Below are 16,199 nucleotides of genomic sequence, written 5' to 3'. Positions count from 1 at the left end.
ATAATTATGAAACAAAGAAAGGGCTTTGAAACCAGATACACTGAAAACGGAATAATGTGGGACACATGGAAATGTACAGGGCGTCTTTAATTATTTCCGGTGAAACACAGTACAGTAATTGTTGATAAAGAAGCAGTTGGGATATTCAAACCTGAATGAAGCCTAACATTTAGTGTGAATCTAACATACACTGTCAAATATTTCTACTGTGCGAGGAAATTTAATTTGACAACACTCTATGATTTCCTTCCATTTATGTAAGCAGCCGTCTTCTGTCAGTAATATGGTCTCCGTGGATTATTCTGTGAAAACATTTGATTAAATTCAGTGATCAGTTGTTTTGACACATTTATGGTGTCGTATAGAAAAGAGTAGGAGACGTCTGCTTACCAGTGGATTCGGCCGAAAGCGGTAGGCGAGCATCATCCTCTTTCTGAAGGCATCATACTCATCGTCGCTTTTTGACAGATCGGCTGGACGGTCAACGCCAAAGCCTGCTCCATTCATCGCTGTCGTGCCCCTGCAGCCCATCAGAGAAGCACTTAAATCCGTTTCCACAGCCAAGAAGGTATTGGATAATGTCTTTCACAGTTATGTAAAGAAAAAAGTGGTCTTGACAAACACACACCAGGAAAAGGGATTTTAAAAGGCGTAAAGCTTCACAAAGAGTTACTTTATATTTGTTTACTGTAATATAGACAAAAAACAAAACAAAGTAAGAGCCACTGTATCCTAAGTGACGGTTTTATTCGTTGACATAAAAACACAAGGGATGTGAGGAGGGAGGTTGTTGTGGTCAAAATGCAAAAATGATCACATTAACCAACCAAGAATTTGATCATTTTTCACTTTTGCAAAAAAGTTGTCCTTCTAAACCAGATCCTTCTTCAGTAATAACGTGGTCAACTCAAATGAAAATGTTAACTGTCATTTAAATGCTATTGAATCTGAGATCAAACAAACTAGCTTGGGAAAAAAAATCATAAGTATTATCACACATTTAATTGTGATCAAACAAAACTGTGTTCTACACACGCACAGACAAAATGAATCCCATCAAGATATAATAAAAAACGAAAAGGGTTTTGACATAATCAATATTTTGTTTTCTATGCAGGATGACCAAGTGATGTTAACTCCATTCAACAAATCAAGAATCAAAACGAATGAGATGAAAGGCTACGCATTTGCGAAGACGAATACGCACTTGTTGACAGGAGCTTTGATGCCCTGCCCGTCGCTGCCGAGACCTTCGCCTTCCTTCCAGCCCATCTTCATCAGCATGCGGAAACCCAGATTCTCCACCGTCAACTTGAACTCTTTGTACTCAGAGTAATCCGGGTCACGCCCCTCCTGCAAAGGAACGAGAGACGTGCATTCACGCCAGCGTCGCTTTTACTTTCCTCATAGAAGGAAAAAGAGGGCAAAAGAAAAGAAGCGCGGATGGAAGACAACACGTGGATTTATTCATTCATAGCTTGTCCACTCCTCGATCCTGTCAATACCTTATGTTGGCCATCATAGTTGTGCTATGCGGAACTATTGAAAATTCAACTTAATTAATTATTAAAAATATTCAATAGTAATTCCCTTCCTTGTTATTTCAAGAGAATCCCAACAACAGCTGACCTTGAGTGCTTTGAAAGTCTCCATGAACTTATCCAGCTCCTCAGGAGGCAGGAAGTCTCCAATGAAGTGTTTCCCTTTGCCCATATCGGTCAGAGATTCTGCCCACTCTGAGGAAATCAGCACAGCAACACGATCCAATTGTAAGACGCTGCTCACTGAAATGCTAGTCAACTGCTGCCTGTTTGTTAATGACTGCCAGCCGTACCTCGCGTCTTCTCCATTTCCATTTTTCGGAGCTGATGCTCCCAAGTGCCCGCCTCCTGGTCCACATCCTCGTCGCTGTCATATTCGTGCTGGTGGTCTTTGATGGCCTTGTCCCACATCTGCTGCATCTCGGCCATTGCGCGCTTGTGCTTCATGATCATGTCGTACATCTCTTGCATCTGCAAAATGATTCCATTAGCAGCTCACATCCAATTCAGCTCACCTGGTCTAGTCATGGTGTCCTTTCTCAACAAGTGCAAGGCAGTCACATGGTAAATGGAGTGCACAAGCCAGGAGTGACATTGTTTCTTTTCCTTGTGGGCCGGAGCTAAACTGATTTTTTTTTGTTTCACCTTGTGTGTACGAACAACTGCGTACCTCTTGTTGCTCCTTTAGCTGTTTCTTCTGGTCTTCAGACAGTTCTGTCACACCAACAAGACCAGCGGGCTTCCCCTTCTTATAACCAAGGCCTTGAAGATCTTGAGCTAAAACACAAGGGACATGACCACAATATTCATGTTTTAATATATATTTCAGAGCTGTCAAAATTAATTGATCAATCGACAAGTAATCGATTATCAAATAAATCGACAAATACTTTTTAAAAAAAATCGCATAATTGTAGGCTCTGGAATGCCCCGAAGGGCCCCACAAAGTGTAGAGGCCTTTAAAAAAAGATCTAAAGACACATTTATTTCAGAAGGCCTTTTAAAGCTTTATGTTTTCTATATTCAGGGATGTGATTTGACCAAAGTGAAATTATCTGAAAATTTAGCCGGGGTCTGGGGGCCGCTGGCACCCAGCTAGGTCCAGGGTAGTGCCTTGGTGGGGGGACAAGGCCGGAGCTCATGGGTTTTCCGTGTTTTTAAGTACTTTCAATGCACTCACATGACAAAGAAATAGACAAAACAACAGCATAAATTTTCAATGTATATTGAACTATCCCATATAAAATGGCAGTTTTAGTCAACTCAAAATCAGTCACATTCAAAAACATTGGACTGCCTTTGCTTTTAAAAACTATCACTGAGAATATCATCATATCTAACTAATGTGATTACTAAGTTAACACATAAATAATGTTGAAGAGTTCAAATTTCATGAACAAATAATTGTATCATGACCAAATGAAAAGTAACTCATATTAGAGCATACCACAAATGTCTTTGTTATAGCAGAAGATGTTATCTGTCGGAGTCATGTGCATACACAATGAACTACAAAAAAAATAAATAAAAAAAATAAAAAAATCGGAATTTTTTTTTTTTGGGAGGGAGATAAAAAAAAAGCGGAATTCCGCGAATTAGCGGAAAAATCACATCCCTGTATATTGTTGAGGGTGACATTGAGATCACAAACCTGCACTGTTCAACTTTTTTTTTTTTTTTGCACTTTGCCATTTCTTTGGAAATGTAAAGTGCATTACAAATACAATTTATTTTTATTATTATTGAGCCTTATTTTTTTTTTTTAAATGGTCCAAATTCTCTGATTTCAGCAAATCAACAGTAATTGTTCACGGTTTTGTAGTCCTTCATGAAAGAAGACTGATTATCTTCTGTGTTTAATTCAAATAAGACATTTGCAAACATCTGTTTTTACTTTGCTTTTGTAATGCAAAAATATAATAAAAAAATGAATCTAATGAGTTGATTAATCGATTGAATAACCGATAATCAATTCTAAAAATATTCAATAGTGACAGCACTAATCATTTTTATTTATTTTATTTTATTATATTATACTTATATATTTCATGTATTTTTAATTAATTAATTAATATATATATATTATTATTTTTTATATATTCATCAATACATATAGTTTGTCTCACTTGTTTTCAATTTAAAGGTATGTGAGAGAGAAAAAAAAAGCAAAATAAAATATATAGTGTCTGCTGGTGTCACAGATTTGATTCAGTTTTAGAATGATCACGAAAATGAGGTTCTGCCGTATTTAGGAAAAACCTGCACATTTGAAGAGTTCACTGAGCATGTATGTCAAGTACCAGAGAGAGACGGCATGTTGGGGTCCGGCACGCCAAGTTCCTGAGGGGCGACGATGGCCGGAATGGGAAGCTCCACTTTGTCATCTTCGGCCCCCCATCTACTCTTCCTCTTGCGTTTGACAGGCGCTGTCGTATCTTCCGCCTGACCGTGTGCTTGAGACGCCGGCGAGAACGCGATCTGGGCTCGTGGAGGAGGAGCAGCCGCTTTCGGCGGCTCCGTCCTGGACTCCGCTGACGACGGTGAGGACGTCTGGGAGGCTGCGGCACGATATTCCCGTAGCTTCTCTTTGTAGTAACGGTTGGCTGGGTTTTGGTGGTCAAATAAAAAACTGGAGGGATCGAAACAAAACAAAACAAAAAAAGTCACGCAAGGTTAACGACAAATGAGCATTTACTGGGCTGGTGCGAACGTTGCTTTGAAAGAAGCCGACCTGAAGGTGGGGTTGTCGCGGTTACGCTCGATGGCGATGCTTTCCACCTCTGGGCCACCCTCAGCCACAAACCTGGCCAGCTTCTCGGCCACTTGCTGGCTTTCCGCGTCCACTGGGGGGGAGACTTTAAGCAGTCTATCAGTACTGGGGCTCAAATGACACTCTACTACTGTACCAAACTCAACTGGCATCATACATCACCAGTCTAGAGCTAATGGAGGATAAAACAAAAAGAGGGAGGAGGAGCAACGAGGACAGCACTGGTGAATGGGAATCGAGTTGACCAAATACGCACAATGGCAACTCATACTTTATGTCGACGCACACCTGGTGCCATTCATACCTGTACTTACTGTCGTCACTGTGTTAATGACATCTTTGTATTCTCCCTACCTATAAGTTGCAACTTAATTTGTCTAAAATTGCTTGTTTGGGAGTAAAAAAAATAAAATAAAAAAAGGGGGGGGGGGGGGGAGATCCAAAACGCTAAACTCTCCATCCTTTAGTTAGCAAGCTACTTTCTGGTTCATGGATGATATAAGATGATGACGTCACAAACTGAGTTTTAATTGTACGAGTGAAAGCATTGAGATAAATCCGTAATAAAGAAAAAAGTAGGTTATGTCTTTTGTTCTCTCTCCCAAATCAGGGAAACGTGAGATGATAGGTAAACAACTACTTGCAATGTACGCATAGCACTAAATATGAAACTAAATGAGAACTCTGATTTGATCAACAATGGTGCCTTGACTTAAGAGTGGAATTCTGCTCAGACCACAAAACTTGTAATTTAACAAGAGTGTTTTTTTATTTGAATTGATAAATTGTATAGCTTTTTAACTCTTTGACTGCCAGACGTTTTCAGAAAAGGGATGCCGTGGGTGCCAGCCGATTTAAGCATTTTGACTGATCTTTCAAGGTCCACAGAAAATGATGTGTTTGGACTATGGAAACACACATACTACCAAATGATAGATGAAGATTGGACTTTCATCTTTCATCAGAAAAAAAAGTTTGTTTCTACCTTATTCCGTTTTTCAGTAATCAACAATAGAAAATGGTTAGTTTCACCTCTGTTTTGGAAAAAAACGTCTTTTAACGTCTTTGGCACCCCTCCATAGGATTTTACTAAACGTTATTTAACGTTTTTGGCAGTCAAAGAGTTAATCAATAGAATGAAAACATTCAGCAGTCTGACATCATGATAACTGAATGGGCATTTAATGCTGCAATATGGGGAAAAAATTCCCCCAAAATATCTTTACAGTAGCCTTCTTATTTGACCATTTATGATCGAAATGTTTTCTAATTAGTAGATTAACAACTCAGCTGTTCACAATGGGTACTCCTGCAAGCCTCTGGCCAATAGTTTTCAGGTTGGATTCGGGTTCGAATTTCTCGTGTCCCGTCTGTGGATGTGACGGGTGTGTACGTGAAGAAGGGTATGAGCGGTTTCAGTTTTTCGTCAGCAGGTGGCAGTAGCGATTCGAAATTGAAAATTCTACATTCATAGCTTTAAGTGGGAGTGGCAATAAACAGCTTGGCTTTTTTTTTTTTTAAGAAAAACTGGTGTTATTTTGATGTCACCAATTTAACAATTGTAACTCAAATATTTGCTTGCACCTCATGACAAAAAAAAAAATTCTGTCATGTGATAGCTCTTATCTACAAAAAAAAAAAAAAGTTACAAGTCAAAGTACAAGTAAATTAAAAATTACCTGGTGCAATAAAGTGCATTGTATATGACAGTAATGACAAAGTATCATTACAAGACCAAACTTGTATGTCAGATTGAACAGAATGGTAAGTGACAAAAGTAATACATTGTAGGCCAGGGGTGTCAAACACAATTTAATTCACTTTCACTCAAGTTTGATCTCAAGTGGGTAAGACAAACATCTCCGTGGCCTAATAAGATATAAATAATGATGGGTCAAAAATATTTCAAGCTTTTTTTTTTTAATTCCACGTACATTCTGCAGATCAATTTGAATTTTCTTACCAAAAATGAGCACGACATTTTTGCATCAAATCCATAGTCACGGCCAAATATCTGAACGTCCTTTAAGTGGTCATCAGTGTGCCATTCAGTGGACCAAATTAGACCCAACTGTTAATTTTGGTGAAAAACTTCAGTTTGCGATATGTCCTGATTGGCTCAACTGATGAGCCAGTTCTGGCTCACGGGCCATATGTTTGACACCCCTGAGTGCACATTTCAGCTTCTAAAATGAAGGAATATGAGCTGCCATAAGACAACTTACCATTAACTGACGTGTTTTTGGGCGCAGGCGCGTTCCTTCTTAATTCGGCAACTCTCTTTTTGTAGTATAGATACTCCATACTGTTTCTATCGGTCAAAAATCTGTGGTTGGGGGGGGGGGGGGGCACATGAGGTTAAAAACTTTATGAGTTCAATAAAGCTGGAGGAGAGGATCTGTCCTTCAGACTTACGAGAAAAGCGGATCGTCCTTGTAGTCCTCCTTGGCCCTCCTCTCCAGCTCGGGTCCCCCCTCCGCCACTAAAGAGGCCAGCTTGTTGATAATCAGTCTGGTGTCTGGGTCCTCTGGGGGAGAAACTTTAAGCAGCCTATCAGTACATTTACTCTTTTGGTCACGTGGGACAAAATGCCAGTCTTAAGCCAAGCGCGCCCTCGGAGCAGGCAGAGGGGATGACCCGAAATTTGTCCGAGCCATTTTGTGGTCCGGAGCTACACTGAAACACACGGGCCTTGATTTACCTTTCATATTTAAGAATTCTGAGAAATCGATCTCTTCCTCATCATCGTCGTCATCCGGGGAACAAAACACACTTGGCCTCTGGCTGAGAACTGGACTCTTCTTCGACTGCGAGTAGCTCTTAAACTGGCTGAGCATGCTGCCGACGCCAGGACGTTTGCCGACCAAAATGCTTTTTTTTTTGCAGTGCGTTTCCTCCGGGGGATGATGATTGGCTTTTGGTGTCACTGGGGGAACCTAGAGAAAACATAAATTACAAAAATCGAAAATTTATAAAACAAAAAGGGTGCAGTCACAGTTATTGTCTAAACACTGGGGCTGCAGCTATAAGGATATTTTTTTAGAATGATCCCATCAAATATTTGGGGAAAAATGCATTAATAATCAATCAAAATGTGCATGTTAGGTGCAGGTATTTTTGACTTCGATAGTATCCCTGCATAAAGTACCTCCCATACTGGTACTGAAACAATACCATAGCAAAAACCTAAAACATTAGCAAAAAACTAAACCAAACAAAAAAAACAGTGAATAATAGCTCACACCAAAACATCTAGTCTTTTGTAATAATTACTACATGAATAATAATTAAAATACTTTACTAAATCAAAGAATACTTAAAAAAAAAACATTTTTAAATACTACTGATGATTTTATATATGTGAAGTACAGTGGTACCTCGGCTCACGAACGCTTCAGCTCACGAACATTAAATTCGCGAGCATTTTGTCTCGGCTGACGAACTAGTTTTCGGCGGACGAACCAAATCTCGCGACACGAGAAATCACCAGAAGCTGACGCACGCTCACGGCGTCCCAGTTCATCGCCCCCTTTGTTTGAGTGCGGACGTGGTTTGTGTTCGGTAGACATTTTGGATCATTTTGGAGTACTTCTGGAGTGTACTTTTGCTACCATGGGACCGAAAAAGACCCCACAAAAGGCTAGTGTTAAGACTAAGAAGACATTGAAGAAAATTACGGTCGAGCAGAAGAAGGAGATCATCGACAAACATGAACGAGGTGCGCGTTTATCAGCATCAAGTGAGAGCATCAAGACCATGTTAGCAAAGTGGAGTGATGTGCAGGATTTTGTCGAACAGTACCATTCAGAAAAGACTGTGGCTATGAGAATCATCAAAATGATGAATGATAATGTGATGCCTCAGTTTCGTAAGACCTTACAACTCAGAAAGCAACAGGTGTCAATTAAGAGGTTTTTAGTCAGCAACAAGGATAAAGAGTCTCCTAAGAAGCAAAGAAGAGAAGCCACACCGGAGGACTCTCCTTCCAAACAGTAACTCCCTCCCTCCCTCCTCCTCCCACTCCATTCCATCAAGCCTTCAACTACTGTACCATCACAAAGGCAAGTTGCAAGTTTTGCAAATAAGAAAACTTTATTATACAGTACAGTGTATTTCTTTAATTACAATACAATAGCACATTTATTATAAATAAAATAAGGTAGATTTTGTGTAGTTTTAAGGCTTTTTTAGTAGAAAATTGTGTTTTATGGGGACCTGGGAACGGATTATTCTCATTTCAATGGTTTCCTATGGGAAATACTTGTTTGGAAGACGAACTTTTCGGCTCACATACTCTCTGTGGGAACCAATTAAGTTCGTGAGCCAAGGTACCACTGTACTGTACAAAAGTATTAGTGCACCAAAAGAATGTGTTATTAATAAAGTCTTCGGGCAGCATAAAATCTCATTAAATACAGTGTAAAAAAGTATTCGTCCAAAATCCAATAAGAAGTCTATGGGAAACTGGCCAAATACTTTTTTTGCCCTTCTGTATTTAACTTTTGACATTCTAAGCTCTAGAGCCTAGAGATTTGATGAGTTATTGTAACATAATATGGACCATTGAATGTAATTAAGTAGTGTCACATAGCAAAGTGATTTCACCCCATCATTCCTCTTGTTATATGTCAGCTTCTGAGGATTGATAGAACGCCCACATTGTTTCGATTTTTATAGTTATATCTAATGCATTGATTTTTTTCCCCGTGTGATTTTGAAATGCCCTGTTGTCTAAATATATCCACTTAAAACACAAATGATATGGGAACAGCTTGTGGTACTAACCGGAAACGCTGTTAGGTTTCTGCTTCTGCATCGTCATGAATTGCTGTAAGAAGCTGCCATCATTTACAAACTTGTTGGAGGAGGGTCCTTGCATAGTGGGAGAACTATTGGGATCGCAAGAGGAGACATTATTAATTTAGCTTACAATCAATACAACAGAATGGGTATGTAACACCTGACATTAACACAATCAAACTAACAGAATTACTGATTGTACATGAGTATGTACTTACCTTGCAGGCAGACATTTATTTGGGGTTTGTGCATTAATTTTGGCTTGCTCTGCCAACTTGGCTTCAATTTCCTTCTTTTTCTCGGCTATCAGTTGCTCTTGGCGGATAATATTCATGTTCATCTTCTGTTTCTGTGGCTGTGCGTTCTTGTTTTTCCATCCTCCTCTCCCTAAAAGAGCAAGAGGAGAAGCAACATTATGAATCTTTTACAGACGTTCCACGTTGCTACTTCAACGTGTTACCATTTCTTAAGATGAATAACACAATACTAAAACTAGACAGTGAGATGGAGTTTAACGTGGAGTGCAATTTAATTTCATGGTATGAACTAACGATTGTTCTCGCACGCTATTAGTCGCATGCTAGCTACGATGGTTAATACTGTAGTCTTTTCGGCTACAGGATGCTAACTGACGCCGAATGCTAGTATTCACTGAAACTACAGCCAAACATAAAGCCAAACATAAAACCAAACAGTATGAATGTACCTGTATCACTAGACTCCATCGTCGTAGTAGGAAAGGAATGTAATTTTACAAACGACGTCAACAGGCATACGCAAATGTTGCATCGATGCTATTGAGGCTACTCCACTCGCTAATTTGAGAGCATAAATAAGAGCACTACTTCCGGTATGCTTTTTCCCACCGCCGACATAAAAGCACAGTTACGCAGTACTTACACATGTATTTTCTTTTCCCAAATTTTCTTAAATTGAACAAGATACATAGAACTATAGCTTTTGTCAAAGTCAAATACAAAATGGATCAGGTACATTTAAAAAATAGACGAAATAAATAATAGGGCTTTTCAGATAGATTATATGCATCAATTATACAAGATTTTTCATAAATCTGAGGGCTTTTAAGAAAGATACAAACGTATTGTGTAAACGGGGGAAAATGGGTTTAAGAGGACAGGACAAGAATAGTATTTACCACATAGTCATTATTTGTATTGCACATAATAAGACCAAAACAAATGCCTTCTACTAGAGCCCCCCCCCCCCAAAAAAAAAAAACTCCTAGAAAACTTGAGGGTGAAGCCAGCCATGTATCAGGTCATAAAGCTTTCTTAAGGCACCTGCCGGATGTGCACTTGCCTCTTCCGTTTTTATCGACGAAGCTTCTGCTTGTTTTGCTATCTATCCCAGAATGCATCGCGGAATGTCGTCAGTTTCTCATAGTAAATGGCCGCACGGCGTCCGCTACTGTGCGCACACGACGAGTTCGAACGTTTTCACTCGCCTCATCGCTCATTCTTCGGTAGTGAATCGGTCAAGTCCATGCCCTCACGTTGGCGAGTCCGTTCTCGCGATCGTTTGGTAAAAACCTGCCAGTGTTGTTGAGTGGGAGAAATGGCTGAAGCTTCTTTACCGTCGTCCTGCCGGTTTTTCTGCCACCGGTGTTCAGCAGAGATAAGCCCGCGTTTACCGGTAAGGCAAACCAAGCGGCAGTTGATGTCTTGACTTTGACGAGTGGTGTTGATGGTTGTGTGTGTTTGTGTGCGGGGGACAGAGTTACGTCGCTAGCCACGCTCGTTTGCTAGCAAGTACTCGTACTACTTCTTGTTAAACTTGGTGGACGCGTTGCCGTTATAATGGTCTAGTGAACACATATATAACCTTGTCTTCGTAACAATACACTTGTGACTGTATTCAATTCTGTCGGCCTGTGCTCAAAGGTTTGCTATCCTTTCCAACGCCATAATAAAAAGCAAGCTATTACGATTGTCTGATTTTCAGTCACTGAACTTCAATACTAATTGTTGGAATACAATGTCCCTTCATTAGTAGTATAGACAGCAGAAAATGTGTATTCAATCTTGTAACTGTTGTCTCGATGGTGTTATTCATATTATTAGATTGGCTTCTTCAATGGAATGCCTATGATTTCCTTTTTATCAACTCAATCTTTACTCAAGTTGATCTTTAATAATTGTGTGTGTGCCTGAGTCAAATAAAAGTGTGTTTCTCTAGAAAAACAAACTCAGACAATTTGGCGCGCGACCTGCCATCCTTTACACAATTTGGCCCTCAGCTATAAAAACAAAACCAAAAAGTCTCTAAATGAGCTCTGACGTGCACAGGCAGCCAGTGGAGGGAGGTAAGAAAATAACAGCTCCCTTTTACGTGTTCCAGTTAAGAGGCGAGCAGCAACATTTTTGAAGCTACTGGGGACGTTTTCGAGGCGGACTGATGCCAAAGTAAAGATGATTGCTGGAATCCAGCCGACGCGATGAATGCATTGTAGTCATTCTGGAAACAACGACTTATATACAACCTCTTAAGAAACCATCAATACTAATATGCATTTCGTGCTATTTTGTATCAACATTTTCTGCGATATTCGGTGCCTATTCGGTTCTTCCGAATGTAATGTACTAATGTGACTTTCATTTTTTTGTCATTTTCTGAAGGACTTTACCTGTCCACGCTGCGAATCTGGATTCATTGAGGAATTGCCAGATGAAAGAAGGTATAAGGAAAATACTGAAATGGAAATATTGTAAATATCCCCCCCCCCCGTTAGCCAAAGCTGTGGCGACAGAATGCGGGATGATTTTTTTCAACTTTTATCCCCCCCCCCCATTCCCATGCAGAAGTGAAGATAGCTCTCCATCCACATCCTCCGCAAGTGAACAGACACAAATACCCTTTCAGGTCAGTTAAAGCCGTCGATTGAGGTTTTTTGCACCTTTAAGCCGTTGTGTGAAATCATCCCCATTCTGTCTTTTCCAGCCGATCATGAATCACCAGCACTTGTTCACCTTTCCTTCCGGGAGCAGTCCATTCACGCTGGGAATTTTCAACGAAAACTTTGAACTCAGAACTTGGCTACCCACAGAAGATAACAGAGAGACAGAAATTCAGCGGGAACAGGAAATAGATCCGCATCAACGATCGGGCACGCACCAACCGCGGGGTCGACATGCGGCTCAACGACAGGGCACACGCCATGAAGGAGTTCCCACGTTAGAGGGGTAACCATGTGTGAAGATTGCTATTGTGTTTTAGTTAACAAAAAGTCATTGTGTTAACATGTTATCACCACAAGGCAAATGTCAATCTTAAACTCTTTTTTTTTTTTTTTCCCATTAATACAGAATTATCCAACAGCTGGTCAATGGGATCATAGCACCAACAGCTATGCCAAATATTGGAGTGGGACCGTGGTAAGTATCTACTTTTCCAAAAAAAAAAATTATTGTGTAAGCCACATTAAATGGTTGAAAACTTTTGCAGGGGTGTGCTTCATTCAAACCCAATGGATTATGCGTGGGGAGCGAATGGACTGGATGCCATCATCACACAGGTAGAATACGCGTCTTTTATATTACATTCATTAAAGTTAGAAATGTCTCCCAAGCAATGGGTGACTTGTAATATGCCATAATTTAATTCACTCATAATTCATTATATTTGTATTTTATCTTTTTCTTGGTGGGCTGGAACAGATTAATGACCATTCCATTCATTTCAGTGGGGAAAGACGATTTGAGAAATGAGGGTTTTGCGTTATGAGCATGCTCAAGCATTTAAAGTACAATGTACACACACGAGTAAAAGCTATAATGAAACACTACAAATGCGTTTGCTCTATTGTGGCCTGCATCGCTTGAAGCTCCTCAACCAGTTTGAAAACACGGGTCCTCCTCCAGCGGATCGAGAAAGGATAAAGAGTTTGCCAACGGTCACCATCACAGAAGAACATGTGTGTACGTTTCAAGAAAAAAAACAATCAAACATTAAAAAATGATAAACATCTACAAATTTGGAACATATTTGCAGATGATGATGAGTTGTTGTTGTCCTTGTGCAGGCGCAGGTTTAGAGTGCCCCGTGTGCAAAGAAGATTACGGTGTCGGCGAGAGCGTCAGACAGCTGCCATGCAATCATTTGTTTCACAATGACTGTGTCGTCCCTTGGCTTGAACAGGTATTGCACCCGCACCGACTTCACACCTCATTATGTACAACCGCACGATCAAACACTCATTTCTAGAAGGAAAATGATCCAAAAATATTGGAAACACCTCAGTATGGTGCTGCAAATGACATTATGGGGAAAAAAAGCACTTCCTGTCATGTTTGTTAAAACTGTCTGTATGACCTGACAGTAAAATATTATTGAAAGTAGATCATCGCTCTTTGACCCCATCTTATGCCATTTTCACTGAAGCAATCTCCTTCACTCCTGGCTGTTTTACTAGATTTTGACAGATTTTTCCATGTCCAACAGACTATTTGTTCTATTGCTATAAAAACATGAAACCTACCAAAAGAAAAATCAAAGTCTCTTCTTTCATCAGGAAAAAAAACTATATTTCTATATTTTAGTTTCCGTTTTACAGCAATTAGCATTAAAATAGCTAAGTTTCATCATTATTCAAAAATCTGTTTAAAACGCTGGGGAAAACAACTTTTTGCAACATAGCCCTGGTTGATCTCTTATACTCTGCTGCCACCTGCTGGCCGTTTTTTAAATAACTACCATTGCTTCAAGCATTCTCTTCAGCTCGGAGGCTGTATCAAAGTCTTCTGTATGCTCTAGCATAATAAAACCTAAAAAAAACGTATACAGTAAATACGTTTTTGGGAGCATGGTATTATTTCAAATAGAACGTATTTATATGTTTTTGGGAGCAAATGAGCTAATTGATTGCACATTACAAAGAAATGCAACATCAAATCTGTAACATTTCGTTTTTGGCAGTGCAGAGAGTCCTCAAGTTGCGACGTACACGACCTACGTCATTTTGACTTTGCGATGCCCGCGCCTCGTCCGTAGCACTTTCTTTTTCGTTAATTCCCAGTAATTCCCATTCACAGTAATCACGGCATGCAAAAGTTATTTCAAGTTGTTTTGTTGTTACCTCCAGCAACGGACGTCCATCGAGCAGGTCGGCTCGCCATCAGGCGCGTCACCTTTTCCGCGTTCACGTTTTTATTAGCTCCGCTTTGCCGTCCGTCAGCAATGAATGTCCGTGCGGAAATACAAAATATTGCTTCCGGCATCTTGTGGGTGGCGCAAATATGTTTTTTTTAAATTACCGTGCAAAGTATTTTGATGTAAAAAAACAACAACAACAAAAAACAATTACAGTACTGATTAGATGGCACCACAAAATGTTGTTTCTTGGTAAGAACACCAGGGGTCGTAGTTTTTCCATTGCAGTCAAGTCAATGAGATATAGCCCTAAATTGGTAAGTTATGTGTGTGTGTTTTCCCCAAGGTTGTCTCGTTGCTCAGGGCTAGCATAGCTAGTACAACAAAGCAGGCTTGCTTCCAGTTGCATCACACCTTAAGTGACATTTTGTTTCCTTCCCTTCCCTTCCCTCCAGCACGATACATGCCCCGTGTGCAGGAAGAGCCTCAACGGGCAGAACACAGCCACAAACCCACCGGATTTATCAGGGATGAACTTCTCTCCCTCCTCCTCGTCCTCTTCCTCCTCCAACTCGCCTAGCAATGAAAACGCTTCCGGCAACTCGTAGAGTTCCCCTGGCGACCTGAACGCTCTCACGAGTCTCGCCCACAGCGGACACAAAAGCAGCTGCTAGTCTTAATTCTTACAGACGTGTAAGTTGAGATGAATTTCTCTCCGACTTCTTCTTACTCATCATTCCTCCCACTTGTGCTGACTGGTCGCCGCTGTTGCAGCCATTGAGGACATTCGCCTTGGAGATCCTCCGGCGGGTACTGAAAGAATAGCAAAAGTAGGTTCTGCCACATGGCTGGGGACGCGTTTTTCCATTTCCAAATCAAAATACCGTTTTCGAACGTTGGCCTGTGGTGGTTATCAAGTTGTCAGAAGAATGCTGAGCCAATGTGCAGCCAGTGGATCAAATCGTGTGTATGCTTCTGACTGTATTTGTTTGCACATTTGGTTATTTTTGTTTTTAATTTGCACAATGTTTAGTATTTCAATGATCAGATGAACTACCAATTTATGTTTTTTTTTTTTTTTTTAAAGGCGTTCAAGTACTTTTTCTTAATAGATCCCGTGTGTGTGGTGCAATTTGGGTGGTTGAATTTGGTGAATTTATACTGCATTTTTTTATGAGTGAAGACAGGGAAAAAAATCCAAACCTTATTTATTGTACTTATGCCACCAGTACTTGGGCATGAAAAAAAATAATTTACCTCTGTGAAACTGGTTAAAAGTGTTTTAATTGTATTGTTTTATTTACTGATTTAATGTTGTATTTTTACAGTCACAATAAAGTCCTTAAGAAAACATTTTGAAACATTCATTCACTTTTACTGCAATAGTAATGTATGATTAAAATGGAAGTCAACGTTAAACATTTCTTGACAATATGTTATATGTGACCTAGTGACTAGTCTAAACATGACATCTGATTCATATTTTTATATTTGTGGAATAAGTAAGAGTCATGAATCAAAATCCAACCGTTTTTATCCATCTCAGGGAGGCGGCCATTTTGCCACTTGCTGTCGACTGAAGATGACATCACAGTTGCTCAGGCAACGAGCAATCACAGTTCACCTGTTTTCTGAAGCTGATCTGTGATTGGTTGTTGCCTGTAACCCGAGCAACTGTGAGGTCATCTTCAGTCGACAGAAAGTGGCAAAATGGCCGCCCCCTGAGATGGATTAAAACGGCTGGAGTTTGCTGCTTAACTCATTTTCCACTAACTCAATAATAACCAGAATGCCATATTTAGACCAGTGGGGCTGCATAGAACATATTACTGTATGGGGTTTGACTTTCCCTTTAAATTATGTTTGGCCACACACGGCTCCTAACTTTTCAGACATTGACCAATAACGCTTAATTTTTGGTTGGCAGAATCCCAATTAGGAACTCTCAATGTGTTTTTCATTTCAGAGTTCCCGTTTGCTGA

At 40.0% G+C, this 16,199-nt stretch overlaps 2 protein-coding genes across 2 annotated transcripts; one reads left to right on the top strand and one right to left on the bottom strand.

Annotated features, from left to right (window-relative positions):
• Window positions 1-52: 52 nt before the first annotated feature.
• On the bottom strand, window positions 53-9,963 carry sugp1 (SURP and G patch domain containing 1). Its single transcript, XM_077556120.1, is given in 15 exon segments — window positions 53-302; window positions 391-520; window positions 1,208-1,353; window positions 1,630-1,736; window positions 1,835-2,012; window positions 2,212-2,318; window positions 3,842-4,170; window positions 4,273-4,396; window positions 6,537-6,637; window positions 6,727-6,850; window positions 7,013-7,190; window positions 7,192-7,247; window positions 9,097-9,200; window positions 9,330-9,498; window positions 9,818-9,963. Coding segments are annotated over 15 exon segments (1,899 nt in total). The 5' UTR covers window positions 9,837-9,963; the 3' UTR covers window positions 53-275.
• A 535-nt stretch (window positions 9,964-10,498) lies between these two features.
• On the top strand, window positions 10,499-15,568 carry LOC144044980 (E3 ubiquitin-protein ligase RNF126-like). The gene is made up of 9 exons (XM_077559727.1): window positions 10,499-10,764; window positions 11,748-11,806; window positions 11,931-11,991; window positions 12,070-12,311; window positions 12,435-12,503; window positions 12,574-12,643; window positions 12,953-13,046; window positions 13,151-13,266; window positions 14,673-15,568. The coding sequence occupies exons 1-9, from the start codon at window positions 10,687-10,689 to the stop codon at window positions 14,823-14,825; spliced, it is 942 nt and encodes a 313-aa protein (XP_077415853.1). The 5' UTR covers window positions 10,499-10,686; the 3' UTR covers window positions 14,826-15,568.
• The last annotated feature ends 631 nt before the right edge of the window (window positions 15,569-16,199 follow it).

This window comes from Vanacampus margaritifer, chromosome 2 (assembly GCF_051991255.1).
Source record: "Vanacampus margaritifer isolate UIUO_Vmar chromosome 2, RoL_Vmar_1.0, whole genome shotgun sequence".
Classification (NCBI taxonomy): Eukaryota; Metazoa; Chordata; class Actinopteri; order Syngnathiformes; family Syngnathidae; genus Vanacampus; species Vanacampus margaritifer.
Note: the sequence above shows the minus strand (reverse complement) of the source record. Positions and strands in the feature narration are given on the sequence as shown.

Bases quoted from the DNA above. Each gene is read 5' to 3' on its own strand.
- LOC144044980 (XM_077559727.1), top strand. From the start codon at position 10,687: ATGGCTGAAGCTTCTTTACCGTCGTCCTGCCGGTTTTTCTGCCACCGG. The intron at 11,992-12,069 runs GTCAGTTAAAGC...TGTCTTTTCCAG, and splicing joins AGACACAAATACCCTTTCAG to CCGATCATGAATCACCAGCA. The intron at 13,267-14,672 runs GTATTGCACCCG...CCTTCCCTCCAG, and splicing joins TCGTCCCTTGGCTTGAACAG to CACGATACATGCCCCGTGTG.